Genomic DNA, 26,763 nt, shown 5'->3' with positions numbered 1-26,763 from the left:
GGCAGCATACCACAGGACTAACAAAAGTGGATTTATGCTGGAAGCTGCCTGCTGGCTGTGGTGTTCCCAGCTCAGCGCGGAGCAGCATGAGGGCTGATACAAGACACACTGGTGTAACAAGACTGCTTCCTTCTCATTTGCCCCCCACCTCCCCCCAAAAAGCAAAAGGAAATAGTTGCTCCATACCTAGAAATGACCTGCATTTACCTAGTCTGAGGCTTCTGTAGCATTGTTTTCTCTGTGTTTACTCTTTCATGTATTCTATTAGAATGCTTTGTTAATTAAAAATGTAGTAGGAACAGGAGGAAAAACGAAATTTCTCTCTGGATGTCCCCCCCTGCACCACCCCGTCCCAGGGTGTTTGCCTTTGTGTGCCTTTAAAACAAATAGCATATGGTTCTGTGAGTGTTCCTGTAACTCAAAGTAGTCATGTTGCCTGCAGAAATGAAGGGCACCGTGCACACGTAAAACTTGTACAGTATTTTCTAACGAAATACGACAGCCCATTTGTGCAGCTGTGTCTAATAAGGCATGAATACAGTTAACTGCTATTTACCTCCTCACACTCTGTTTGTTTGGAGTACAGAAATGCTGTGCATTCTCATTAGGCAATTCAGTATAGAAATCTGACTTGGACTATTGATGGGAAGTATTTCATAATTACATAGCAGGTTAAAACATATGGTTGTAGTTAGATGAATAAATGGCTTAGTCCATAAACCACTGCCATTCAGCACAACTGTTGGTTTGATGTAGGTTTATCCTTCAGGAGAGTAAAATGTAGGTAACGGATAAGTAATAAATGATAGTCTGGGTCTCTGCCTGGGGAAGGGAAAAGTTTCAAATTCTTTTTAACACGGGCATTAGTAAGAGAAGAGGAAAAGGTAATGTGCCAGAAATGAGAAACTCTCCAAATACGACTTAATTCTATCCATCAGTTTCTCTTCTAGTATTCTTCCCTACCCATCCCCAAGTCTAGGGAAAGCGAAATAGCTGCTAAGCCATAGGCAGCAAAGGATTCAGACATACTCCATCTGACTTACCCTTGCATAGTGATGCTGCCTTTCCTGAACAGAGCAGAAGGATTCTTCTCTGATAAAAATAAGAAATGTTTTCTTTAAGTTTTTTAAAATGTCTCTGTTTTTCTCTGAATTTCTTAACCCAGTATTCTTCTGCAACACAGGAGCAAAGATAACACAGTTAAATTTGGGAAGATGTAGGCACTGTATTAAGTGAGGTTCTCAAATGCTGTAGCTATTAAATGTATCTGCTCAGAATATTGTTTTTCAGTCGTCAATAGGATCAGAGTGTGGTTAAAATAAAGGTTCCCCAAGAGAGACTGGCATGGGTCCTCAACTGCCTTTTTATTAACAGATATTTTAAAAATGGCTATGGTGTTCCTGGTGACCAGGCTCTCACTGGCTTGATTTGTTTTGGTTCTGTTTGGTTTTGAAAGTCCATTTTTAAAAAGTATTCATTCTTATATCTGTTTTAACAGATACAGTTATGAGAAAACTCTGAAAGACTCTACTTGCAGAATAATAAAAAAGAAAATTAAAAAAGCTAAAATTCTTGGTATCATGTACCACTACTTAAAGTTCATTATCTGTAATGGACAGTAGCCTTAGCTAGGCATAAGTCTTCCGATTGCGACTGTATGATACATAGGAATACATTTCAAAATATATGTTCTTGTACCAAAAGCCAAGTGAAAAGCTTTCTTAATCTTCTCACTTGTCTTAATTGAATTATCCTGCCTCCCCTCTGTGTAGGTTTTTCCCCAGACTGTACATGGATTTTCTGTCCAGATTATTTCATTTCTGGAATTACTCAAAAAATACTCAGTACTCAAGGAGTCAATACACAACACTCAAGCACCCTGTATTCCACAGTAGTTCTGGAGAGCTTTAGAACAACTCAGGTAGCACCTTCTGTGTCCTCTTATCTACTGTTTCTCCAAGCTTGTCTTGGTGAGAGGTTGGCTTTTGCCAGAATTGCTGGAAAATTGATGCTTCTCCTCCTGTGTTCCCTGGAGAAAAAAGGCTGTTTGAGAATCTACCTACTGTAGGAGGGAAATGGTTCACTGCATCTTTTCATTGCATCTACAGTGATGGCAGCAGATACACAAAGACATAAGCGCTGCTACATCAAGGGAGTGTCAATCACAGATGTAGGCAAAGTTTTGTATTGTCTACATACTGTTTTAGGTTCATTGGCTTGTTCGCTGCAGAGAAGAGGTTGAATGTACTGAAGGCGCATGTGCCAACATTTAATTGGTAGGGGGCTGACTGCATGCATTGGCAACAAACATGTAGATTGGGAAGCCACCATGCATTTCAGGGGATACCATAGCTAAGAAGTCTATTAGCAGGATGTGAAATTTCAATGTTTTGCTTCGGGTTCTGATTTCACCCAGTTTTTGCAGCTACACGGAATGAAACTTTTTCTGTATGAATTCAACCTGAGTAAGGCTATCAGTTTGAACTCCAAATGTCAGCATCTGCAAATGGTTTGGTTGCCTCTGTGAAATTAATTGTTTCCTAGGCTATCACTGTGTGCATTTGTGTTTTATCCATAGCCTGAGCAAGATCTCTATTAGAAGTGATCACTGCTGGAAAAGGAACGATTTCTTTAGTATCTGATGGGTGGACTTAGAGAAGTAAAGATAAGCATGGAGTAGTGTGCCCTTTCTCATCCTGCTTCCCTTCTGTAAGTCAAAGAGGTTACGCAGTTCTAAGACATCAGTAAAGCACTCTTGCTGGGCACTAGTGATCTTGTCCTTTTCCTGCATGTGCTGTTCATAGGAATTTTTCTTTTCATAAAATATGTAGAGGCAGAGGATACCTGTAAATCTTTTAACTCTTAAATGTTTTCAGTAAGTAGTGGCACTTACTGAAGTGCCACAAAATTTTGTATTTAAAAATACAAAAAACTAGACTGCTGTCTCACAGAGAGAGCAACATATTTCACGCAGATGGGTTCTCAGACGACGATGGAAACAGCACCTCATGGATGACCAGGTGACCTGTTTTTCTGTCCTGAAGAACTAAAAATAATTTACATATTTTTGTTTTTAAAATTTGCATGTCATCTTGGTGTGATTACTGGCACATGTTGTATTGATTCAACTTTATTGTCACATTATTCTCTTGCATTCACGGGCCACATGTGCTCCACATCTGGTGACCATTCAAGGGCCTTTTGAAAAACTTCACCACGTTTTTGTTCTTAGAAATGCTTATGACAAATATCACGCTCTTGCATCTGCTTCTGCTATTGGTTGCAAACAGGATGCACTAGGCTGTGCCTACTGTCCAGTTACAAAACCACCAAAGACAACATAATACATTTCCTGTTACCCAAAGTGATTAACTGCTGGATTATTGGTCCTTGTTCCTTGCACCAGAATGACTGTGCGTCCTTGTTCTGGTGAAATCACAGTGGACTGTACTCGATGTGTATCTTTTTATGACCACTTTCATTAGACAAGGCAATGTGGGAGAAAGGGACAGCAGGAAGAAAACCATTGCATTTTTAGGAATGAACAGGAACCCTCTTTTTTATAGTTATTTATGCTAAAATATAATCTTGCTTTTGAGGAGAGCGTGCCTTAAAAACTGCTAGCATAGTATTCAATGTCAAAAGTCACCAATAAACTACTACTAAAAACATTCTGGAAAAAGTTGAATGTTTTCCTACAGATCTGTCAGTACTGTTCTGGTTTGGTGCATTGCTCAATGTATTTTTATAGTGTGACTGCATGACTATTTACCACGCTTCGTGATGATGACGTTGCATTTATCATGAACCTCTCATGGTGTGAAGTATACTCATTCTGAACACCATCTGTTTAGAATATATGGTTCCCCGTACTAAATCAGTTGCATGCAAAGGAGATTGCAGTGTGCTTTTCACACATTATTTATTATGTAGGGCAAAGTTAAAAATTGTGATTAGCATCTTCTTACATTTCACCCTTAGGTGCGTATAATATAAAATCTCATTTGGAGGTACCTAAAGCCAAACTCAAACCTGAAACATGTTTAGTTGGGCTTAGAATGAAGGAGAAAATACTCTCCTGACTCAATAATGAACTTCATTTCTCTTTTGGGACTTGACTTCTGACACAGAGAGAAGGCCAAAATAAAAACCAGAGTGAGTGAGGGCCCCGACTTAAACCTGCTTTTAATTAAGCCTTGTAAAGAAGCTTTTCTGCTAAAACTCTCAGGTTGAAGAGTTCATACAAAAAAACCTCCCTGTGGCTTATGAACAGCCAAAGTGGGGACATTCAAACACACATTTTTGAATAGTTTAAACCAGAAAAATATGCAAGTGAGAAAGTCCATATTATTTGTTTAATGCAGTTTTTAGCAGGCCACTCCTTTCCCAGTTATCTTTTTTTTTTTATTATTCAGTATGTTTCAGTTTAAAACTTAATGCCGCTACAAGATGTTTTGATATTAACAAACATGAAAAGTAAATTGCTTTGGTTTCCTTTTTTCCTAATTGCACATAAATCTGACCCAGTTCAGCTGGACACAGTTACAGTGCGTTAGAAATGTAATACACATTTCAAATCAGAATCCTTGTGCCAAGGCAAAGGTCAAAGTAATTTTCTTGTTTGTTTGTTTTTAAAGGAATTAAATAAATGTAGTTTTACCACAAGGAAAATGATAGTGCCCATTGCTCAAGTACGGCTTTTAAGTCCACGTTTAAATGGGAGTAGACAATCCTGTCTGGAGCAGTGGCAGGGATCATTTCAGAAGGAAAGGTTGTGTGCTTTCTGTGCAAAGTGATGCTCATTGTGCAAGACTTCTGCTAGATCTCTTACACTATCAACCCCAGACAAGAGCTTACACCTCGCTAAAATAAAGCTGTGGCTTCAGTGACAGGCTGTAAACAAAAAGGGGTGGGATACAGTTAATGGCAGCAGTATAGCGCCAAAGAAAAGTAAATAATTCCCTTTTACTTGCCACTGGCAAAGGCCCAAATCCTGAAACATCATCAATCATCCTTGATGACTAGATGAGATCATAAACCAAATGAGGAAAAATAAACTTGAATTTAACTTAAATTGTGATTGGCACAGTAAAAATTAACTTTCACCCAAAAAAATGTTTTCTTCTTCCAAAACATTTCTAATTGCCGCCCTTCCCAACTTTTCCCCACCCATTGCAGAACTTCCAAGTGCTCTTCACTGTTGGTAGATGTCCCTTATCCTTCCACGTCTGTTTCAGCATGTGCTTTTAGTTTTTTGTTGAGAAGCAAACTGCTTTTGCATTTCTTCCAAAAAAACATTTTAAGTGTAGTCTTCATATAAATACTGAACATTATGTTATTCATAACCTCATAATTCACCAGTCTACCAGCTGAATAATGTAGCAGGCATGGAAGACTGAGAAGTAAAGGATGTTATACAGACCAGGAGAGCCATTCTCACAAAATTCTGTTGGGGAAAAACTTCCTGAGAAAAATACGTGAACTTTCTTTTTCAGTTCTTCACACATCTACAGCTTATTATGAACAAAATACACACTCTAGGGAACAGTTATGTACTGTCAGGAAAATCGATGTTTTAATTTTTACAGCTGTTTATATTTTGCACCGTGATTTTTCACAAAGTTTCTGTACAATATCCCTTGAGAGAGAGGTTTCCTCTTCATGAGCTGATAGCTTTAAATATAAAAGATAAGTTCTGGAAAGTTGGAGACCTGGTAGAAATAATACTAAAATTCTAACAACCATATGAAGTCCTGAGGTTGTGAAGTCAGTTTTGGAGCTGGCAAACTACATCTTTATTTAAAAGATAAAGCAGCGTGTCATGAATATTGCAGTCAGACAATGATCATTACCGATGATTTGAGGAACATCAGACACGTGATTGGAAGAATCGGTTTGACACTTTTTTTGATAAGCAATAAGCAAGGAAATTTTGTGGGTTTAGATCATTGGTTTAAAGGCACTGTTACATCCTAGCTCTTAGTGGCACATACGAAGTAAGTTGAGAATATCAATCTGGTTCTTAGGGGTCTAATTGATGCCAAATTGGCAGAGATTGACTAGGAAGGGAGCTTGGGCTACCCCCTAACCTCTTGAGCTTTTGCATACTTACTTTATCAGTTGTGTAGATAAGGGGTTTTGCTTCACTGTGCTGTCAGTCTGGCCCTTGCTTTAAGATGAAAACACTGAATATCATTATCTAGCTGTGGGCCTGGCTTCAGCCATCCCCTGTGATATCAGATGTGTAAAGTGAACCTCTGCTGGAAATTAGTGTGTATTACTGATGAGTGTTGGGAACAAACTATGTGAGTGATCTTTTCGATAGATACTGCGAGAGGTTTATTTTTTTTCCCTTTAATTAAAAAAAAAGAGGTATAAATGCTGACTTAGACTTGCGCTTGTTATGTAGTGTTGAAATGGTGGACCAATCATGCTGATTCTGTTTATTTATTTATTTATTTACGTAATAAGATTTTTAGGGAAAGCTGTTGTAGACTGAGTTAAATTTCAGTCACCATATGAAAATGTCATGTTATTTTATGTGGAGACAACTTTGTAAGTTGAGAAGTTGTGATCTTGGAGGAATGTCTTTCGAAGGCTCACTGCTGGTTGCAGCTTACAGTACCAGAGGGATGCAGCCAAAATAGTATTTTAACTTCCCCCCCCCCCCAGTTACACATGCCAATTTTTCTGGCTGTGTTGGCAGGAGGCTTGGTGTGCAGATAGATGTTTATCCCTTTATACGTGATCATGTTCATGTAATCATTCTTGCCAGAAAGTGGGGACTTAAGTACAGAGCATTTTGAGACTCCAATTGTAGATTTTGTGGATGGGGGGGGTGTTTGACAGTAGTTCGTGAGACCCTTCCCAGGGATCAGTGCACCAGTGTTTGGATGTGAGAACTGTGGGCTTTGTGGCAGTGCCCTGCTGTTGTCAGGAGAGGGAAACACAGCTGCCATGCACTAGGGCCATACGGCTCTTTTAGGGCCACAGTGTCCCTTGAAAGGACAGATAGTAAAGGTTAAGTGTAATGTGTCATTCTGGGGTATGTTGTTTCAATTCTGTTTTCCTAAAGTTGTCACATAAATTTCTCACGTTGTTGGACACTGAGATTGAAAAACCTTGTCTTCTAAGTTCATGGTATTTTTAAGTGAGATTGGTGGCCAGTGAAGTATGTGACCTAATTTAAGGATGAGAACCAGCAGAGTGATCCTTCAGGACCAATTTTGGGTTATTTTGCAGTTGGCTCAGTATTTGCTAGTCTGCTCAGCAGAGAAGGGCGAAGAAAAGAAAATGGCTGTGCTGTTTCCAAGGAGAGCTGCTTACTGCTCAAAGTCTGGTCAGCTCTTGCAAATCCCATTGATCCCTCTATTGCAGGATACAGGGCAGTTTGGACATCCCAGTAGTCCCAAAGACCTGACTTTTCTCATTGTTTTGCCATTGCCATCATCAAAGCTGTCTTTGCTGTGTGGTTTCCATACTCGTAGCTGCAGCTTCAAAGCCTCTTTTAAATTTCATGGCCATCCCTGTACTCTCACGTTTGCTTTTTTCCTGATGTTTGGGTTATAATTGTGGTTGGGCGGTGGTTGTTCAGTTATCTACTAGTTATTCTCAGGCTGAATGTTTTGCTCTTATTGTGAATTCAGCATTGCTCTGTGCAATTTAATATGAGGACTTGCCCTTCTTACCAGGATTTTGATAGCTCCACACCAAAAGTTAGTGGATTCATGTATTTGGGAGTATTTGGCAGATAAGGGTATGATCTGGAAGATCAGGTGAGTAGTAAGTGTAACCTTCAGGCATCTTCCATGAATTCAGCCTTTCAGATTAAGCGTAAGATAGTGGTGTTGCTATAGTAACCCAAAAATTTAGTAAATTGTTTTTTGGTGAAAGCAGTAAGAAGAATTAGGGGTAACTGAGAGATTTTAGAAAATTTTTCTGATTATCGTTTCTTCTTTTGGTAACAGCAAATACGTATTCCCCTATTCCCCATATCTTTCAGTTTATCCATGTGTAGCAAAAGGTTGTGAGTTTTAAATGATCACTAAAATAGTTAGATAATCATTTTTCTTGTTCCCCTCGTAATCCTCCAGGAATCGGGTACTGGGAAGAAAGATTCCAGGAGCCAGTTCTCCTGCAGGAATGAGGAATGCGGATCACTGTTTTTGGAGTATTTGTCCACTCAGTGGACTGATTTGAGTGTCAAGATCTGGCAAAGAAATTTAGCTGGATTTCCCAGGGGAGTGAAAGCCATTGAAGGCAGTGAATATAATCTAAGTAGCTTCATTTTCCTTTTCTAACGCTTCTGCCAAGGATCACATAAGCCCTCACAAAAGTTCTGCTAAATAGAAGAAAACTGTTGCACTTAACGTATACGTTTGCCTTTAGTGGCTAACGGCACATTTGTGCTGTATGTTCACATCATCTTTCATTTCAGACACGAAGTATATAGCGACTTCTGTTTTTACTTTGAGGAATTTGGTTTGTCAGAGAAACATCTGGTTTATGTAAATGAGCAAGGAATTCAGTCCACGAGATGATTGCAAAATAGTATCTATATGGTCTCTGCATCAGTAATTCAGCTACATTTTGTAAAAATAAACATTTATTACTTCCATAAATGCTGTCGCTTTTTCAGTGTTCAGTGTTAATGAACGTGTTTTCCTCCTGCGAATTAAAAAAAAAAAACCCAAACAAAACCAAAACAAAACAGAGAAAGAAGCATGTTCGCACTAGCAACGTAGCAACATTTTCGTGACGTGCGGGTAATCCCTGCGGAAGGCTGGAGCGCAGCCGGCACCCGGATTGCAGGCGGCGGCTCTCCTCCCTCCGGCGCTCCCACACTGCCACCTGCAGGGCCCCGCCGCCCTGCTGGGGCCCGCCGCCGCCCCGGCCCCGCCGCCGCCCCCGGCCCCGGGCCGGTCGGAACAGGGCGGGAGGGGCAGCCTGGTGGCTGAAGGCGTTTCACATGGTGCGGGCGAGAAACGCGTGGTGCCGCTTCGGGCTGGGCGATAACCGGGGGTTTTGTTTCTGTCCCGCTCTTCTGCGTTTTTAGTAACAGACGCACGTCCTGCGATCCAGTATTGATGTCCGGGAGCGTGCACTGGCTTCCTTCCAAACCAAGCGTAGAGATCTACGGGCTTTTCTTTTTTCTTTTTGCATAAAGCAAGCTAGTAATTCACCTTAATAAATTCAAAGCGCCGTTAAGCGCGGAGAAACAGTTCTTGTGTCAAACTTTAATTATTTTTTTAATCTGGCTCTCACTCGGTTGTGTTTTATTAAAATGATTTTGGTGGCATTTCTGTTGCATGTTTTCTGATGTGGAAAAACAAATCAAAACCCACTTATCACATGAATCATTGTTAAAGTCAGCAGTAGTCCTCAGTGTAAAATCTGCCAGTAAAAGCCGGGAGGATGGGGATTAAACCTGGAGCACATTAAATTAGTTCCAGTCTATCCCGAGCAGGCTCTGCATTGCTTGCTTAGGCAGGCAAAACGGAAACAGGCAGTTTATAACAAGGCTGGTTTAAAAACTGCGGGGTTCATTTGAAAAAGATTTATATCCCCCACTTATATAAACATTACAAATGTGGGCTGCAAGCAGGAGGCAAATCTTTATCGAAATCTCTTTAAGAGCTTTTTCGTTGTGAATAAAATGGGCAGCATGTACTCTTGTTTGAAGATTCGCCAATATTTGTACAATAATCTTTTCTCAATGCTCTGAGTGATTAAAATACGGCTCAGGGTAGAACAGTGAGACCACCAACCGGTAATTTGCTGGGACCTGACAAAAGTGGCGGTGACTGAGGTGGCGGAGGGAAATTATTTGGAGGCAGGAGAAAAGATGTCCTGAGACTGGTTTAGGTTTTTTGTAGTGGTTATTAAAAAAAAAAAGTGAAATTTTAAAGGGAAAACAACTGTGTCTCGATTTATCTCCACCCACTCCCCTTTCCCTGGTGGATGTTGCCGTTCTTAAACAGTAGCACAGAAATTCTGTCAGTTTTGTGATCTTTGCTACGGCCTGCAGAACTCTCTGCTAGGAAGGTCGGGATGTTTGCTCCTAAAAACTAAGAAAGTAGTCTGGGACGTGAGGGTCCCAACTGACGGCTGGAGTAGCTACTCATACTGTAACATTTGGGGGTAGCTTAATTGTGATGATGTTATTTTGAAAGTTTATTTTTAGAAGGATTAAACATACATTAGTGCAGTAAAAAATCCGTTTTTATTTTTAGTATTAACACACAATTTTATTTCTAGCTGTTGCAATACTATTTTACTTTGTTTATTTAGGGTACATGTTATAAGAATTGTCCAGATCCTGGATTTAGCAGAAAGTGCTATTCATATTTCATTTTGATGCTAATAAACAGTGTCTAAAAGAGCTTTGTAATACTAGTCTGCCTTCCAAAATGGGATCCAAGTCTCAGATAAATGACTTAAAGTATTTTGTGAGTTGTAACATATCACCGTGATCCTCTGGATTCTCTCATTCAAACTGTGGTTTCTCATACCTCTTCTTTTTTGCTACCGTGGTGTCTCCATACGGAATATCACTTATGCCCCAAACGTCTGATTCTCGTGTCCTGAGAGCGGACTGACAGACGGCTTGTTAGAAAAGCAGGAGCTTTCTGTGCTATGGAGGGGGTGAAGAATTTTCTAGTAGTTGCCAAAAAAAAAATTAGTATTTTTCTGCTCTTCTAGTGGTATGCATATGCTGCAGTAGAAACCATGTATGGTAGAGGTTGGAAGCACTCCCACCTTGAGGTGTGGGGAGTCAGATGACAAGAATAGAAATTATATCAAAGGGCTGTATTTTCTCTCTTGCAAGAGTTGTGGAAGAGAGACTGCGAGGTAGATAGACATACCCATCCTGGCTTTTGAAAAAGAAGCCAGTTAATACTGAGCTCCATCCCGTGACAGCTTGATGGCTATTGATACTCAAACTATATAGGCTACAGTGGGCTCAGAGTGTGCCTCTGCTCTATTGGCAGCAGCGTTCCATGGCTTGCAGTGTGTGTAGGGGCTGCAAAGGGAATTATTTGCTGCACTGAATGTTATTAACTCATACCTGGCACTCGGTGTCAGACTATCAGAGCACTTGAATGAACCCTTGGTAGCGTGAGGAAGCTACCGCTGCTTACAGGTGGAGAAAAGCAAAACGCTCGCAGTTGGACATGGAGGTGAGTGTCAGTCTCCGGAGTACCAGTCTGGTGCTGTCGTGGTTTAACCTGGCAGGTAGACAAATGCCACGCAGCCGCTCACTCACCACCCCCCCCCAGTGGGACGGGGAGAGAATCGGAAGGGTAAGAGTGAGAAAAACTCATGGGTTGAGATAAAGACAGTTTAATAGAACAGAAAAAGGGAAAATAATAATGATAATGATAAAATACACAAAATGAGTGATGCACAATGCAATTGCTCACCACCCGCGCTGACCGATAACCAAGTAGCGATCGGTACTTCCTGGATCACGCCTACCGCTCATATACTGAGCATGACGTCACATGGTATGGAATACCCCATTGGCCAGCTGGGCTGGCTGTCCTGATTATGTTCCCTCCCATCTTGTGTACCTAGCTCAGTCAGTAGGCACGGGAGCTGTCCTTGGACTACGAGGGCACTTAGCAACAACTGAAAACATCAGTGTGTTATCAACATTCTCCTCATACTAAATCCAAAACACAGCACTAGGAAGAAATTTAATCCTCTCCTAGCCGAAACCAGGACAGGTGCCTGCCCGCTGGGCCATGCCTCCTTCCTCTCCTACCAAAAAACACAATGAAGAACTAGAAGATGTCTTGGTACCTTACCATCTAGCATGTACAACAGAATTTGTGGGGGTTTTTTTGTTTGTTGGATTTGTTTGGGTTTTTTTTAACATTGCACGTACAACCACCTGGTTTTGCCTGTTACTGAAATCTGAATTGTAAGTGTTATAACTCAGCACATTTTGGTATTCTCCTGCAATAATTTAAAAAAATAGTTAATATAAAGGTAGCTTCAGTCACGTCTGGGCTGATCTTTAAGGCTGGGGATTTTTTTCTAGTTAAAATGGGATGGAATATACATTTTCCCAGATCTTCAGAGTGAAACTTGAACATAAGAAATCCCTTCTGCATGAAGCAACTAGGAAATATATATGAAAGTAACTGAAAACTTCTGAAGTCCTTAAATGTTTGGAATGACATGCATGATTTAAGTGTTTTTAGATATTGGGACCAGATGTCCTGTGCTCCAGTCGGCTCCCTTTGCACAAATGTGATATCATGAGGGATAGTTATGCTGACTCAGGCGTTCGGCTGAGTGGGAGGGAAATCCCAGGGGGACAGAAAGCCGGGATTGTTTTTCTAGTTGTAGCTCGTGCTGGACAAACGGACAGGGAGGAGGTCTGGCAGGAGCAATCCCTGGCAGCCAGGATGCCCTCACATGGCCCTTGCAGCTGGCGGTGGGAGAGCAGCCTGGTGTCTTCTCCATCCAGAGGAAGGAGCCGGCTGCAAAACCACTGCCAGTGCCACCCAGCACGGCCCGGCCCCACGGGGGGTCAATGGGAGCGCTGAAAGGAGCCGAAAGAGGAGAGGACTTGCTGCATGCTAGTCGTGGGAAGAGCATGTGGGCCAAGGGGCTTGGAGCGTCATGACTGACAAGCAGGTGTTGGGTATACTTTGTAATAACTGGCATCCTAAAAGGTCCTATACTCATGCCGTGCCCGAGACGGGGTGTGCAGTCTGTTCGCCACTGCCTGTAAATACCAGCGTTGAGGATTCCTGCTTGGTTAAGGAGCTGAAGAACAGCTCGTAGGCAGTCGAGTTAAACTTTGCTTGAAGAGAGAACTGTTAGCTTCTAGAGCAGGAAAAGATTTCCAGGATGGGATAAGAAGATTAAAAAAGAATGGGATTTCAGAAGTTTTTCACTATACCATTATCACAGTGGAAAAATAATTGCCATTTTGCTTATGCCTATATTTCACTTGATGTTTTATATTTGATGTATGATGAGTAGTTACTGTGGCTGCAGTTCTTCCACACTTATAGGGAAAAAACATACATCCTTTACTTTGAAGCGTGACTGTTGCTTCTGCCGTCCACTGCTCTCCAAAAGATGATAGCCTGATCAGTTTTTAATGGCAGTGGAAAACTGGACAGGAAAATTAAGGTTTTAACCTGATACATTTCATAGGATGAAATGAGAGAGAGTTGTACACTTAAGCTTGTTTTATTCTTCCCAACCTGAAAAAGGGAAGGAGGATGTTCTTCCTTGTGCAAATCATGCCACAGCGGGCATCCTCCAGTGAAGATGTCCTGTCAATGAAAGATTCCTTCCACACACAAAAATGGATGAGAGGCTCATAAGTTACAAACTTACTCATGCGTGTGACATCTGCCTTTAATCACCATGAAAGCCTGAATCCTGTTTAAAGCATGGCGAGCCTTGTACAAGGGCTAGAAATGTCAGTACTCTATTGTGATAACATTTACTGTACTGATTAACAGCCGTGGTGCTCTGCAGAGGACTGATAATCTGCCTTTGCATGTCTTTGTGTTGCCGTTCTGTCTCCTTCCTGTGGTTCCAGCTGGGACTGTGGGCAGAGCAGTGGGATCTTCTCCCATGCAAACCCCCCATGCCCATATATTTTTGCTTTCTGTTTTATGTCATATATTATGTCTTTGTCTATCTGCATACCGAGGTATAGAGTATTTTAAAGACAATGTAAAATATTTCAAAGTTAGCTACCGTTAAATTCGTATCTGTAAAATGCAGTGATCCAGTCTCATAGGGCGGTGTCGTGCAAGTTGATGTTTTAAATGGCTATCAAGTTTCTTGACTCATAGGAATTTCAATTCCTAATATTTTGGTAAATTCCAACAGGTTTTGGCAAGTATGTTTATCTTAGTGATAGATTTTCACTAAGTTTCCTGTATTTTTTAAGAAAAGGGACAGAAGAAAAGGGATGGGGAGAGAGAATGCTGCTTTGCTCAGATCTACATCCATTTCCATTGAAATTGTAAACAAAAAGTTGGATCCCAGGGATACTGTGAAATGTATAGTACCCTTATTCAACATATTTTGTGTAATAGTATAATCTCTAAGCATTGCTAAAAGCTTTCAGGTGTGTGTTTGGCTATAACTTAGCTGGAAACATGATTTGTATGATGCTTTGGCACAAACTGGCATTGATGCTTGTGGCAATGTATGATAGATGTCCTGATTGTCTGTTATTATCAAACTTCTAGGGACAGAAGTTGACTGGGTTTGTTTAAAAAAGTTTGGTGGTGAGATAACACACACAAAAAAGCCAACAGCAATAAGAAAACAAATTTCTTTCAAATGAAACCAAACAGTCATGTGGGCTCCAAAATCCTTTTGTTTTTCACCCGTTAGGAATAGCCTTGTTTTCCCATTTTGCCCTTGTCCCAGGCCATCTCGTTTTTTCATTTCTGGTACCAGTGGCCATCATGGACTGACCCATCACCAAAAGTCTGGAGGTTTCCCTGCAACCCTGAGGAGTTTCTGATACATCTGACATTAGACTGGCGTAGGAGTGAAGGATGATACAAAGGGCAGAGAGAGAAGAGGTGCCTCAGAAGGCAAGGATGTGGAGGAAAAGGCACAAGATGGGGTTATTTTGACTGTCAAACAGTCGCCTTTTATAAGTTACTGCTGTGTGCCAACCCTCACAGCATGTCCCGTATTTCAGTATGTATTACCTTTATCCTTTCTGCTATTTCTACGTTATTTTTCCCTCACAGGTCACAATTCTTTTCACTGCAATTAAGCACTGTGCCAAAGGGTTTATGGTTTTATTCACCAGATGTATTTTATGCATAGTGTTGTTACTGTGTGAGACCACTGAGTTTGTGCTTTCTGCTTGTCCTTTCACCTTCCAAAGTCTTTCTGAAATATGCACACCACTGAGAGGATCTCCACTAACTTGAGAATTGGAAAAATCACAGTTTCAACTTCCCTTGTTTCTCCTGTGCCTTTCTTCAAGAGCTGTCTTGTACTGCGAAATTTTCTTCTGCCTGAAGAGACATACATAAACTCTTATTCTTCCTTTTGATAAGCCAACTGTCTCTCATTCTGAAGAAATTTACTCTTTTTGTTGTTTTGTAACTCTCTCCAACATTATCTCTAGTTTCCCACAGCTTCTTAGAAATGTGGACACTGGAATTGGGAACAATATATTGGAATTAATCCTGACAGTGTCACATACTGTAATAAACCTGCTCCCCTACTTCTTTCCCCTGGATACTGTGTTTTGTAGTTACATTGGTTCTTTTGCCGTGGCTTTAAGGTAAATATGTCTATTCTGGATTGGATCAAAAATGTAGCTGAGCTAGTTTGTTTTTTCTAACCATACTCAAAAGCAGCTGCCTACAGAAGATTAAGAGAAGGGGACAAGGTTATATGATACTCTCCCAGCTCTGACCATTTTGAGTTCTGGAACAGATGTGGTTTCTGTGTATTTACTAATATTTGACGGAAATTTTTTCCCCTGTGAGTTTTCCCATCATCTTTGTGAACCTAAGTAAGAATTTAGCAGCACAACAACCTTTGGCAAGGAGTCCCACATCTGAGCAAATTGCATGAAAAACTCGCTCCGTTTAATTTGCTTTTTAAACTGGCTCTTACCAGCTTTGTTTATTGCCCTTTAGTTCTTGTTTGGGACAGAGAGTGAGCAATCAATCCCTACCTGCACTCTCTAGTCCACTTGTGATTTTTTAGACCTTTTATCCCCTTCTGGGTCATCTGTTTTTCAAACCTGAAGGGTTATAGCTAGTGATCTAAGCAGGGATTCATGTCCTTTTCTTTGTCCAGACTATCTTTCAAATCTTTTTCAGTAACCACCTCCCAGGATAGAATCCCCTCCTTCTGCAGATATGGTCTGCACTATTGAATGACTGATTTGGTTGTACTGTATTTTGCTTGATTTATATCCTCTTTATTTGTTTTCTGTCCCTGTGGATTCTTCTCCTTTGTTTTGTAGTGACTGAACACTTTCCCATTGTTCTTCTCAAAGCCAATGTGAGTTTTAACCTCCTCAGATATTATTTTATCCCCATGCTCTTTTCTCAGTATTGAACCCCTACCACCTTCTGGCAGTTTTCCCAATGTTCTGAGGCTTATAAAAACAACCAACCAACCTCAAAAAAACACTCACAAGATCTTTCTCTGATACATGTTTTATCTTGGCTGTGCCCATACTGCTTTTTCATTCTTCTGACACCGTTTTTGCCATGCTGATTCATGTTTTTACCGAGCATGTCTGTAGAAGCTGTCACAGCTAAAAGGTTTTGACTGAGTAGGTTGGAAGTACTCTTTTTAACTTGCTGATGAGTGAGTCTCTTATGTCAGACGTGCGGTGATTTTAGCAAAATTGTCCTTATCCTTGCAGAGCTTTGTCTAATAAAATCCAGACTTATTCAATATCCTTTTTTCAGTATCCTGTTGCTGCTGAGCCCCCATGAACCCATTAAAATATCTTAACACAGCTGTACACTTAAATGGTTTCCAAAGAGAGGGGAAAAACTGGACCGTATGATGTAATGATACATCGCCAGACAGCATAACTCACTGGGATGAGGTGATTTCTGTATTATGGAAGATTACATATCAGTGGGTTTATTAGAAGCTTTTGTGATGGCATTTAAATTTTCTCAAAATGTATGTACATGTCTTGCAGTTCTGACATAGTAACTGAATCTGCCTCTTGTAACACAAGAAACAGAAATAACTGAAGAAGTTGCAAGATGATTGAAAATGGGGAAATTGCTGTCAAACAACTGTGGTGCTTAGTAAAGACAGGAGAAAGGTGATAAGAGGAAATCTTAATTATGTTGTTCAAAATATAATTTCTTTTTATGTCCTAAGGAAGCTAGGTTAAAGAAAAATATTGGAATATACTACTTTGGCTATGGGATATAGGTGGAATCCAGTTGTTTAGGTCATGATCACGGGCTAGGGAGTTATTGGCTGAAAGAACTGTCCTGGGCTTTGCTTTTTTTTTGTTTTTTTTTTTGAAATGATAGGACTTGAACAGCTTGTTTTAAATATTTTTGTTGTTATCACATAATAGCTGTTAAGTGTCGGTGTGTTTTTGGAATTATGCAAGACACATGTTAAAAAAAAAATATCTCTGAGCAGAAGAGCGTACAAATGTCGTGCTTTTTAAAAGCTTTATGTTTGTTTTTTTTTAAGTTAATTTTTCTTGCCTTTGACTCGTCACTGTGTTTTGCGTACAAATGTCATGCTTTTTAAAAGCTTTATGTTTGTTTTTTTAAGTTCATTTTTCTTGCCTTTGACTCGTCACAGCTAACATCAGGGATAGATATTCAGCAGGTATAAATTGGCAAAGCACTGTTGATGTCTGTAGTGTTGACTAATAGACACTAATTAAGAATCTGGCCATATGACAGTGTATTGAAGAAGTCATCCAAAGAGCAGGTGATTATTTATATAATTTTCTTTTATATCTCTTGGCAACCTTAAACTCTAGTTCATGTAGGCTTCAAGCCAGTGCTGTTGCATAAGGAAGCAGTCCAGTTCTTGGCCTTCATGGCTAGTATAAGTGCTTCTGTGGCCCAGCAGTAAACCCTAGCAGAGAACCAGTCTGGGTAAAATGATTTGTTTTAAGGCACAGTCACAGAAATGCTTCAGCAGGCGCAGAAGGAAGAGGCTGCTGTGGTGGGCAGAAGGCAAGAATGAAGGCCATTCGGGAGAGCATGCACATAGGATGAATGTAATCTGTGTCTTTGACAGCATAAGCCAGGTTAAAAATAGCTTTTAAAAGCTTACTCGTTTTCTTTTATTTGCTTTTTATTTGTTTATGGTAGAATTTTAAGACTCTCTCTACAAGGGCTGCCTGGAAATTGTCTCTGCAGTTTTGAGAATATAGTTCCTGGGGCAATGCTCAGAGTGGGTGATAAATGCAGAAAAGGGGACAGGAGACAGAATTGGCTCTGTAGGGATATTTCTTTAAAGACAGAGGAGTCATTAAGAGTAATGACAGAGGAGAGAGGTCCTAGATGCTTTTACTGTTTCCTGTGTCTCTCACTAGTTTAGTTCTCATCTTTCTCTGCTGTTTTCTTTATACGTGTATAAATCTCGGTGGATTTCTGTATCGTCTATAAAGTGAATAGATTAAAGAGGGGAAGATGCAAGTCTTTTGGTATTGACAAGGGCGAGTCATAAACCTGATTTCGTCCCCAACAAAAGAGAATGTGATCTTTCTCCTCATCTTTAATGACTTAGGCTTTTTTTTTTCACCCGAAGCAGCCTTTACTGCCAGCATCTCACACCTCCACTCTCAAGCTGCTGTGAGTTTGCTGGATGCCTCGTCTGCTCTCCCCTAAGGCTAAAGTTTGCTCCTTCCCCCTGCAAGGCAAGGCTTTGTCAACCCTCCCCAGCTGGAAACATAAGTTTGAGACTAAAACTGTTCTGGCATCCAAACTCACTTCCTGCAAAAGGAAGTGTACAGATGGTGGATTTCAGTTATCAAAATGATTTGATCCTCTTCTTAAATAGCCTGCCTGAATAATTGGATGCTATGTATTTTGACGCTGACAGATTGAGGGGTTTCCTAATGGTGAGAGTGTAGTACTTCGAAGACAACCATTTTTTGCATTGTGTTTTGTGTTGGTTGTTCTTCAATCATACTCTACAGATATTTGAAGAGAAGACAAAGAGAAGATACATTTTTATCAAAACCTACCTAAGTCAGGAATTATAATGATTTCTAGAGCTTCATATGGAAAAACATAATTTACATGGTAAGATCATACTTACTTATTGTGTCAAATCGCTAGTCACCCATAGGCCATTTTATGAAAACAAAATACATGAAATGATTGTTTTGCTGGGAGTAGGGAGTACAGACATCTTCTCACCCGTATGGAAATTACGTGCAATCAACCCCAAATCTCAGGTGGCCAAACAGTGTAAAACAGCGAGTAACAGAACTGCAGCATTTGATTTATGGGCAGCTGAGCACTGCAGGCAGCTCAGACTCCTCCTTAGCTTGGCAGTGTCTCTCATTTTTGCTGAGATGATTACTGCTGCAGAGATCTGTTGCTGTCGAAGGATCTGAGCTGGTTTCGCATACCCATGAGGTCCTCCCTTGGTGCCCTTGTCACTTTTAGCAGCTAGAATATTCTGCCTTCATCCAGATGGTGGGGAAGCTAATATGCTGTGTGGCAAAATCATGAAACACAAAATGTCAAACCCAGGTACAACATGACAAATCAGATAGAGCAACATTGGAAAGCTGATTATCCCACAACTCATGAACCCTCTTTTCCCACCTAAGTTACCAGTAAAAGGAGCTTCTATTGAATAGGGCGGTCCAGGAGCGCGAGGCAGCAAATGAACCAAGGGCTGGTGAGTTTCCACTGATCTTTCTGCTGGTTTAACCTGCAGCTGGTTTTTGGGGTTGTTTTTTAGTTATGTTTTTCCCCAATAAAATTCCTCACTGATGTAAAGCAGTGTGGTTCCCATTCCAAAAAGTTCTGTTAACTCATGCGACCTCTGAAGGAATTAAACATGTTTTGCTTCCTAAACGGAAAGCCGCTAGAATATTTACGTAGTGAAGTAGTCTTTTAAGATTTATCTCCTTCTTCCTCCTGGATTTTAAAAGAAAATAAATTCCACTTGCTTGAAGTTGATTTTTGCTTTAATATTTTTAATGATGTGTTGAGGACAGTGGGCTGGAAGTGCAGGGATTAGAGTGCTCGGTTCTCTTCTCAATTTTGTCAGGGACACGTGTTAATTCAAGTAAACTCTGACCCTCCTCTTCTCTTCCTCCACAGCGCACTCTGTTTTCTATTGTGTAAAAGATGTCTAATGATACATATGGCTTTAGATTCTTACAGGTTTATTTAATACTAGAAATAATGCCTTTCGCAGAAATGCAAAGCATTTTTTCTTGGGTTTATTACACTTCCTCTTAATTCCTGTAGATCCTTTAAATCACATTTTAAATGTCACTTTTGAAGCACAATATCATGTTCAGTCTTTAAAAACTGAAGGAATTATTTTTGTACTTTCTTCACTATCCTCCCATCTGCCAAAACTTGGGCCTTTTGCAAAAATCAGCAAATTGACATCAGTTCATTTACCCTTAGGGACAGTAAATTATTACACAGCTTAAGTTATAAAAATAAATAACTAAGGAGGGTGGAGGAAAGAGATGGAAAACAACAAAAATCTATCACAAATTCTCCCTGGATTCTGAAGAATATATGATTATAGCATTAAAATGTCCAAACAATGCAACCGAGCAGAAGGCGTTAGAGCTTGGGCCTTAGCTGGCTCTGCATTAAGCAGCGTTAATGTTTTTATACAGCCTTTAGAAAGCTCAGAACTGACCTGTTTTTATTATTTTTGTTGGCTCCCTTGATGATAGACAAATGGGGCTAACCTGAGGCCAACATAACCAGCAGGAAATTTGGGTCATGGGTAGTTATATTTTTAAAACTTGTGTTTTAGGGTTGTTCAATCAGGGTAATTGATTGATTGTTAGGCAGTGCAGGGAGCTCCTAAATCATTGGAGGTGGCCAGATAATGACAATCTGCCAGTGGATTTTGTTTGAGGCAAATTTCCCAGCTCCCTGTGGAGCCGTGCTCTGCAGTGAGGCTGTGAGTCCCTTTTTTTTTCATGCACGCTCCAGTCCAACTGGCCTGTTTGGACAAAATAGCCTCTGAAACTTGGCAGTTGCATTTGAAGTCCTCTGTAGTGCCATTTCCCAAGAGATACGGGAAAAACATTCCAGAGAAGTTCATACCCCAGAAAGACCCTACGTGCGTTCTGAAGTTAACGGTTTATTATAGCTCTTTTAATTTTTTTTTTTCTCTTTCATTTTTACTTTGAAGATAAGAGGTGGCAATTGTTGCTTTAAGTTGTTGAGGCCCAGCCCGCCCTTCAGTAAATCATCCTGAAAGTTTAGACCCAATGTTTTTTTATCATATATGTTTGAAAGTTTGCCAGCGATGCTGTACACGTGTACTTTCAGGAGCTACTATCCTCAAGCAGGAGCTGTTGACCCTGCTCTTTTATATGACCATGTGCATCCCCAGTGCTCCATGCATTTGGATAATTTGTGCATGCAAAACAGAGCTTTTTCAAGAACTCATCTTTGGCGTTGTAGGAACACACTATGAGATATTGAGAGATGGAGTGAAGTAGAGAGTTTGTGTGTTGGGAGGAGAGGGGGAAATAGATGATGTGCCAGTAGATGGTAGATGATGTTCAATAATACGTGGCATAGGGCTTGCCTCTCCTTAAAAGTGAATTCAGATTAATAAAGATTGAAGTTTGTCATCTGTTCCAGAATAACTCCACATGTAGATTAATCTTCGATAATCAGTTCTTTGATTTTTAGGAATGATTAGGCTTTTTTTGTTGCGGGTGGCTTCCTCCCGATAGCTGCATACCTCTGAATTCCTTGAAGTTTTGTCTTTTTCCATTTTAGGATCTGGATGATCTGATATCTATTGTACTGGCATAGAGATGAGAATGTGTTTGTGTCACTTTTCAAGAAGAGAGCAGGTAATATTGAACTGGGGCAGGGCTCAGCTGAAATTTAGGAACCAACTGCCATGTCTTGAGCGTGGCCCAGCTGCCAGCGTGTGCCAGACCAGCACCAAGCACCATAGACTTGCTTCCCAGGCGGAGCAGCGCCTGGACTTGCTGTGTGTGCGATTTAACGCTCCCTGCCCAAACACACACAAGGTGCCAACCCCTCCAAATGTTCCTTTTTGGCTCCCAAATGCTTTTGACCACTGTAGCTTTGTAATTTACTGCTTCAAGTCCACAGTGTGCACCTACTGTTAGGTTTAGCATGTGGGTAGTTAGAAAATTCTTCTCTAAGGTATGTATTCGAATAGGAGCATAACATCTGACCACATTAAAGTCCTTTGAAAGATGGGTTGATGGCAAAACTGGTATGTCAGGAGCAGGGTGGGGCCCAAAGTCCGCAGAAGTGTTGTTTCCTATAGCACAGACTGGAAAAAAGTTTCTTGAGAGCTTGAGTAATTTGTGCTTGCTTTATGATCGTGATCTGTAGTGGATCGGTGTAGGTGTAAAAAATACAGTTCATGAGATGCTTGTTACTGTTTCTGAGATTGTCAAAGAACAACTAAAACAAAATACAACCAAAACCAGGACCCCCTGAAGTGTTGTAGAGAGTATGCCAGGAGATGAAACTTTCAGTTTCCGCGTTCCTAAAGTTAGACTCTGAAATCTCAAAACTAAATTAATGCAGTGAAAAGCAGTGATAAACCTAATTGCATGATTTTGTTAATGTATAAACCTGTGCCTCTTTCTGGTTTGTTTTGTATTTGATTTACTTATTGTGAATATATTTAAAGGGTATATTATTGGCTGTGATGCCTATTTACCATGACTAGTCTGTTTGAAGTTACTGTAGTAACAACCAAGAATAAATGTTTGCAGACTTGACTCATTGGATTATAGGAGATGCAGCGTTTCGCTATACGCTGTGAACTGACCCACAGGTTTTCACAGGGAGCTGTTCGGCGATCACAGGGCAAGGGGCAGGGTACTGAGGGTAGCGTTGCAGGAGACCTCTTGGATGGATCCAACTGATCACCGCCGTCAAGTGGGGAAGGCCGTGCTTCTCTCCTCCACACCTCCCTCGCCGCACAGGAGCAGCGTGCTCCTCCTGCTTGCCTTGCGCTGGCCCCGCTTCTCGCCTGATCCCACTGCTGAGCTGCAAACTAACCCACAGCAGAAAACTAGTGTGTGGAGATTTCATGTGCAGGTGTGTGTGCGCGGCGAGGGTGGCAGTTTGCCGCTAGGATTAGTCACTCCGCTGTCCTGAGTGGCAGAGACCCGCACGGTGGCTCGAAACCCCAGCCCTGGTGTTAATGAGATGTGGATGTCAGGGGATTCATGTCTGAAGTCGCCTTTTTACAACCACAGGAGGGCTGTACGGACACCTCTCCCACAGAGATGAGAAGACGCAAGTGCAATTTCAACTACTGAAGACCTAGGACATCCCAGCATACTCTCAATTTCCCCCTCCTTTTCTCTGCCAGCCTTCCTCTCCTCATGTACACATTATGACCATCTTTCAGCCTCATGGTCACGTAGTTCTCCCCACTTCCACACGGCCTTTGCCTTACTCACCTCACAGCATGGATGTGCTGTGGGAATGAGCCTGACCTGCCTAGCAAAGAAGGCTTTTTCGGTGTGGAAGATGCCTGTCACATGGCTTGAGAAGCTGGCAAGTGTGCTGTGAAGGAGGCAGAGGAAGAGGGTCAGGGCACATGCCAGGCAGGTGATTGCTGCCCTGTCCTTGCTCCTGCTGTACGGCTCCTCTAGGAAACCACACCAGTCACTTAAACCACACGCTTCACAGGTGGTTCCCTCTGTTTCTAATTTTCTGGGTTTCTGACCTGAAAGCATAGGGTCAGGTTTGCAGATGTGCTGAGAGCTCACAATAGCAACTGAAGTCAATGGGAGCTGGGCTTTGAACTCCTGCTCAAGTACAAAATCAAGCCCAGGGAAGAGGACCAGAATTTAGAGGAAGCGTTTGACCTTGTGTTTTGTACCATTTTTACCCATACCACAAAAGAACGATGCTCCCATCCTCTCATCTTACTGGTACATGGAGAAGATCTAATCATCAGGCTTTTCAAGTGCTAAGAGGCTGCTATCATGAGTGCCTAGGAAAGGAAACTAATAAAATTGCTATCTGAGCAGCAAATAAGTCACAGGACGATGTGCTGACAAATGAGAATGCAAATATTGAACAATGTTTCATTAAATGAACGCTGCTATTACGAGAAATAATAACTTGCAGATGCAGGCAGGAGTATGTCTGATGTCTGATAAGCGCTACGGGGTCAATCTGACACGATCTTCCTTCTGTTTTTCAGACTATTGGCGAGTCAGAAATGCCCAGTGTTCTGAACCAGGTATTGCCAATGATCAAGTCTTACAACGAGAGGACGAAAGATGATTATACCTGCGAAGACTTCCTTGTCTTGCTGGTATACATGTATTCTGTGGTCGGAGAAATGAAAAATGGCAAAGAGCTGGACGCAGCTGAAGAAGAGGTGAAAAAGGCCCTAGTCAAGGCCATTTGTGATGAGCCAGAGCCATCTCCTGTGTTGCAGAAAATAACAGGTAAGATTCTGCTTGTGTGGTGAGAAATTGGATGGCTGTGAACGCGGGAGCTGGGAAGAATGTATAAAAGCGGCTTGACTCGTCTGTGGTGCTGAGGGTACGTGAGTAAGCACAAGGATTTCCTGTAGACTTGTTCCGTCTCCTGTGTTCAGATATGCCAGATGCTGACAGGCTGTCCTTGAATAGTGCTGAGTCTGATGAAATCTCTACAAGTTGTTCTTTTTGTTGAAGGTTGGCTAAGTTTGTGTGTTTTCATAAGGTAATCTTTTCCACAATTTCGTTCATTGATCAGTGTAAAGTTGACCCTCGGAAGTCAAAATTAGTCCTGGAAACATGCTCAGTGAACCACAGTTGCTTTGTGAATACGAGGAGCTGGCCTGTCTGGCATAAAAGAAGAAATGTGTCTAAAACCAACATTGAGCTTTTTGCTGAAATGACATGAACATTAGCCTTTAAAAATAGCACGCTAAGCTTTTTTTTAGATGAGCGCTCATGGAGTAGAAAAGCCCTAACCTCTTGCTGCCAGTGTCACATTTTAGAAAAAAAAAATGTTAAAAAACATTCATTAAAATGAATGAACTATGGCTCGAGGGTGGCGTGTCTGAATGGCAGAAAGGATCTTGCTTCCTGCTGTCACTTTTCTCAGTATTTGCTAATAGAGATCAGGTCGTTGACCAGGTCACCTTTGAGATAGGAAGCACATGAACATAAATCAAAATGTTGTAAGGAGCTTACAACTGAAAGCCTTTGCCAAGAATGGGCCTAAGTGGGAAGTCTCAAGGGCAGTGGAGTAATTCTATGTTGGTTATTCTGGTATCATTCCCTGTGGATGCTTGTGCTTCAAAATACTGGTGTATTGGTATGTGTATACGCTAGGTGTGGTCTGACCAGTCTGCTGCTGCTTTGAGTGTAAAGTTTAATGGTTAAAAGACTCTTACTGTAGAAATGGGCATGTTCAGTCATATTTGCACTGTGCTGTTATTTTAATACTCCTGGCCGTGGTGCCCGCAGTGTTCCAGGCTTCTTGTAGACTTTTGCTCTCCTGTTTTTCAAAGTGTGCTGCACGTCTTGTCCACTATATGGTGCTTCTCTCACAACTTCAGTGGTGTCTTCTACTGGATGCGGTGCAGTCATTTCTAAACCTCCATTTTCATATTTTGCCTTTTCTCCCATGATCAACAGTGTTTTGGATCACAGTTTTATGAGTTTCCCTTCGTTGTGTCTAACGTAAGTATGGGAAGATTTGAAGTCTCTAAAACTTCAGTCAAGTACCAAAGAGAAGCTGCATTCCTGCGTACATAGATGCTTCCCTTGTTGCTCTCTATGCTCTCAGGTTATGTAGTTGCAAGTACATATGGAGATCAAAATAGACATTGTCCTTGTCTTATGTTCCATGACCTGTCAATAATTCCATAGTTTTTATGAATATACTTGTATGCTCGATTTCCAGTGTTCCTGAGTAAAAGTGAATATCCGGGAGTTTGCTCTCAACTTCTGGGCAGGTGAGCAGGTGAATGAATGTTTCAGTACAAAGATTTTTCAGTTTATAAAATAAAATTACTTCTGTCTTTTTACATGGTGGGCAGACTGTTGGAATCATGGTGGGTGTCTGAAGTACGGCATTCATCTCCTTAGACATAAGATTTCACTCTGTTATGTGGGGCATCTGACTATGAAACAGAGAAAGCCTTGACACTGTGCAAGCACTGTTCAGCAACAGCCAAAGCATTCGTGTGTTATCAACGCGAGTTTAGCCACAAATCCAAAACACAACAGCGTACAGGCTGCTGTGAAGAAAGTTCACTCCATCCCAGCCAGACCCTGTACAGGTAGTTTTAGACCAAGCACGTCATTATTGCGTTATGAAGTTAATTGCATAACACAAAGCCAGAGTCCTTGCATCCTTCTATTTCTCTATCTGTGTGTTCAGCACAATGTTTGTGCTTTCTGCACAAGTGTGTGATAATATTTCCCCTTGCTTGCATACTTTTTTGGTTCATCAGCATTCTCTGGTTTCACATGTTATTTAGAATGACAGCTCTTTTTACTTATTCATAAAAGAGGAAAAAAAATATTAAAACTTGTTGTCATGACCAAAAATAAGGATTGTCTTGGGAGGAAAGTATAAAACGGAATTTCTAGGAATGCCCCTTAGGTAGTTTTCAAGCCTTTATTCATCCAACGGGTTGCTTTCTCAGCATTAGTGGAATTTGCTGAATTTGGAATTTGCTATATTTGCAGTACAGTTGAATTGGGAAGACTGAGAAAACATGAGTGGCCTTAGACCTACTCTTCCTTGACCTGTATTTTGCCAGGCCTGTGTTCTACATCCTGCTTCGCTCTGAACCTTGGGTACCTTGCTCACTGCTTGAGAGGCAAAGCAAGTGAAAACGGTACAAGCACCTGCAAGCTTTCTTTCAAAGGCAGAGCAGGAGACTTTCTTTGTAGCAGGGCTGAAAGTCGGGGAATAGATGGCAGTGCCAGTTTCTCCTTTTGATGCAATAGCGGATATAATGCTGAGACATCTTCTGCTTCCCGCAGAACGTGCTATGAGCTACAGACCGGCTATTCCTTTTAGCAGATACAGGCTGGCATGTTTTTACAAGGTCAGCCCAGCT

General features: G+C 41.2%; 1 protein-coding gene across 2 annotated transcripts in view; it reads left to right on the top strand.

Moving 5' to 3' along the window:
- Positions 1 to 26,763, top strand: part of SCFD2 (sec1 family domain containing 2) — a 206,305-nt gene that overhangs the window by 67,065 nt on the left and 112,477 nt on the right. For both annotated transcript variants that reach the window (XM_075149081.1, XM_075149080.1), the window contains exon 5: positions 23,896 to 24,145. In XM_075149081.1, the coding sequence (XP_075005182.1) occupies positions 23,896 to 24,145 (250 nt within the window). The remainder of the gene's footprint in view (positions 1 to 23,895; positions 24,146 to 26,763) is intronic.

The sequence above is a fragment of the Calonectris borealis genome, chromosome 4, assembly GCF_964195595.1.
Source record: "Calonectris borealis chromosome 4, bCalBor7.hap1.2, whole genome shotgun sequence".
Taxonomy (NCBI): Eukaryota; Metazoa; Chordata; class Aves; order Procellariiformes; family Procellariidae; genus Calonectris; species Calonectris borealis.
The sequence above is the reverse complement of the archived record's forward strand: the minus strand, read 5'-3'. Positions and strand labels throughout refer to the sequence as shown.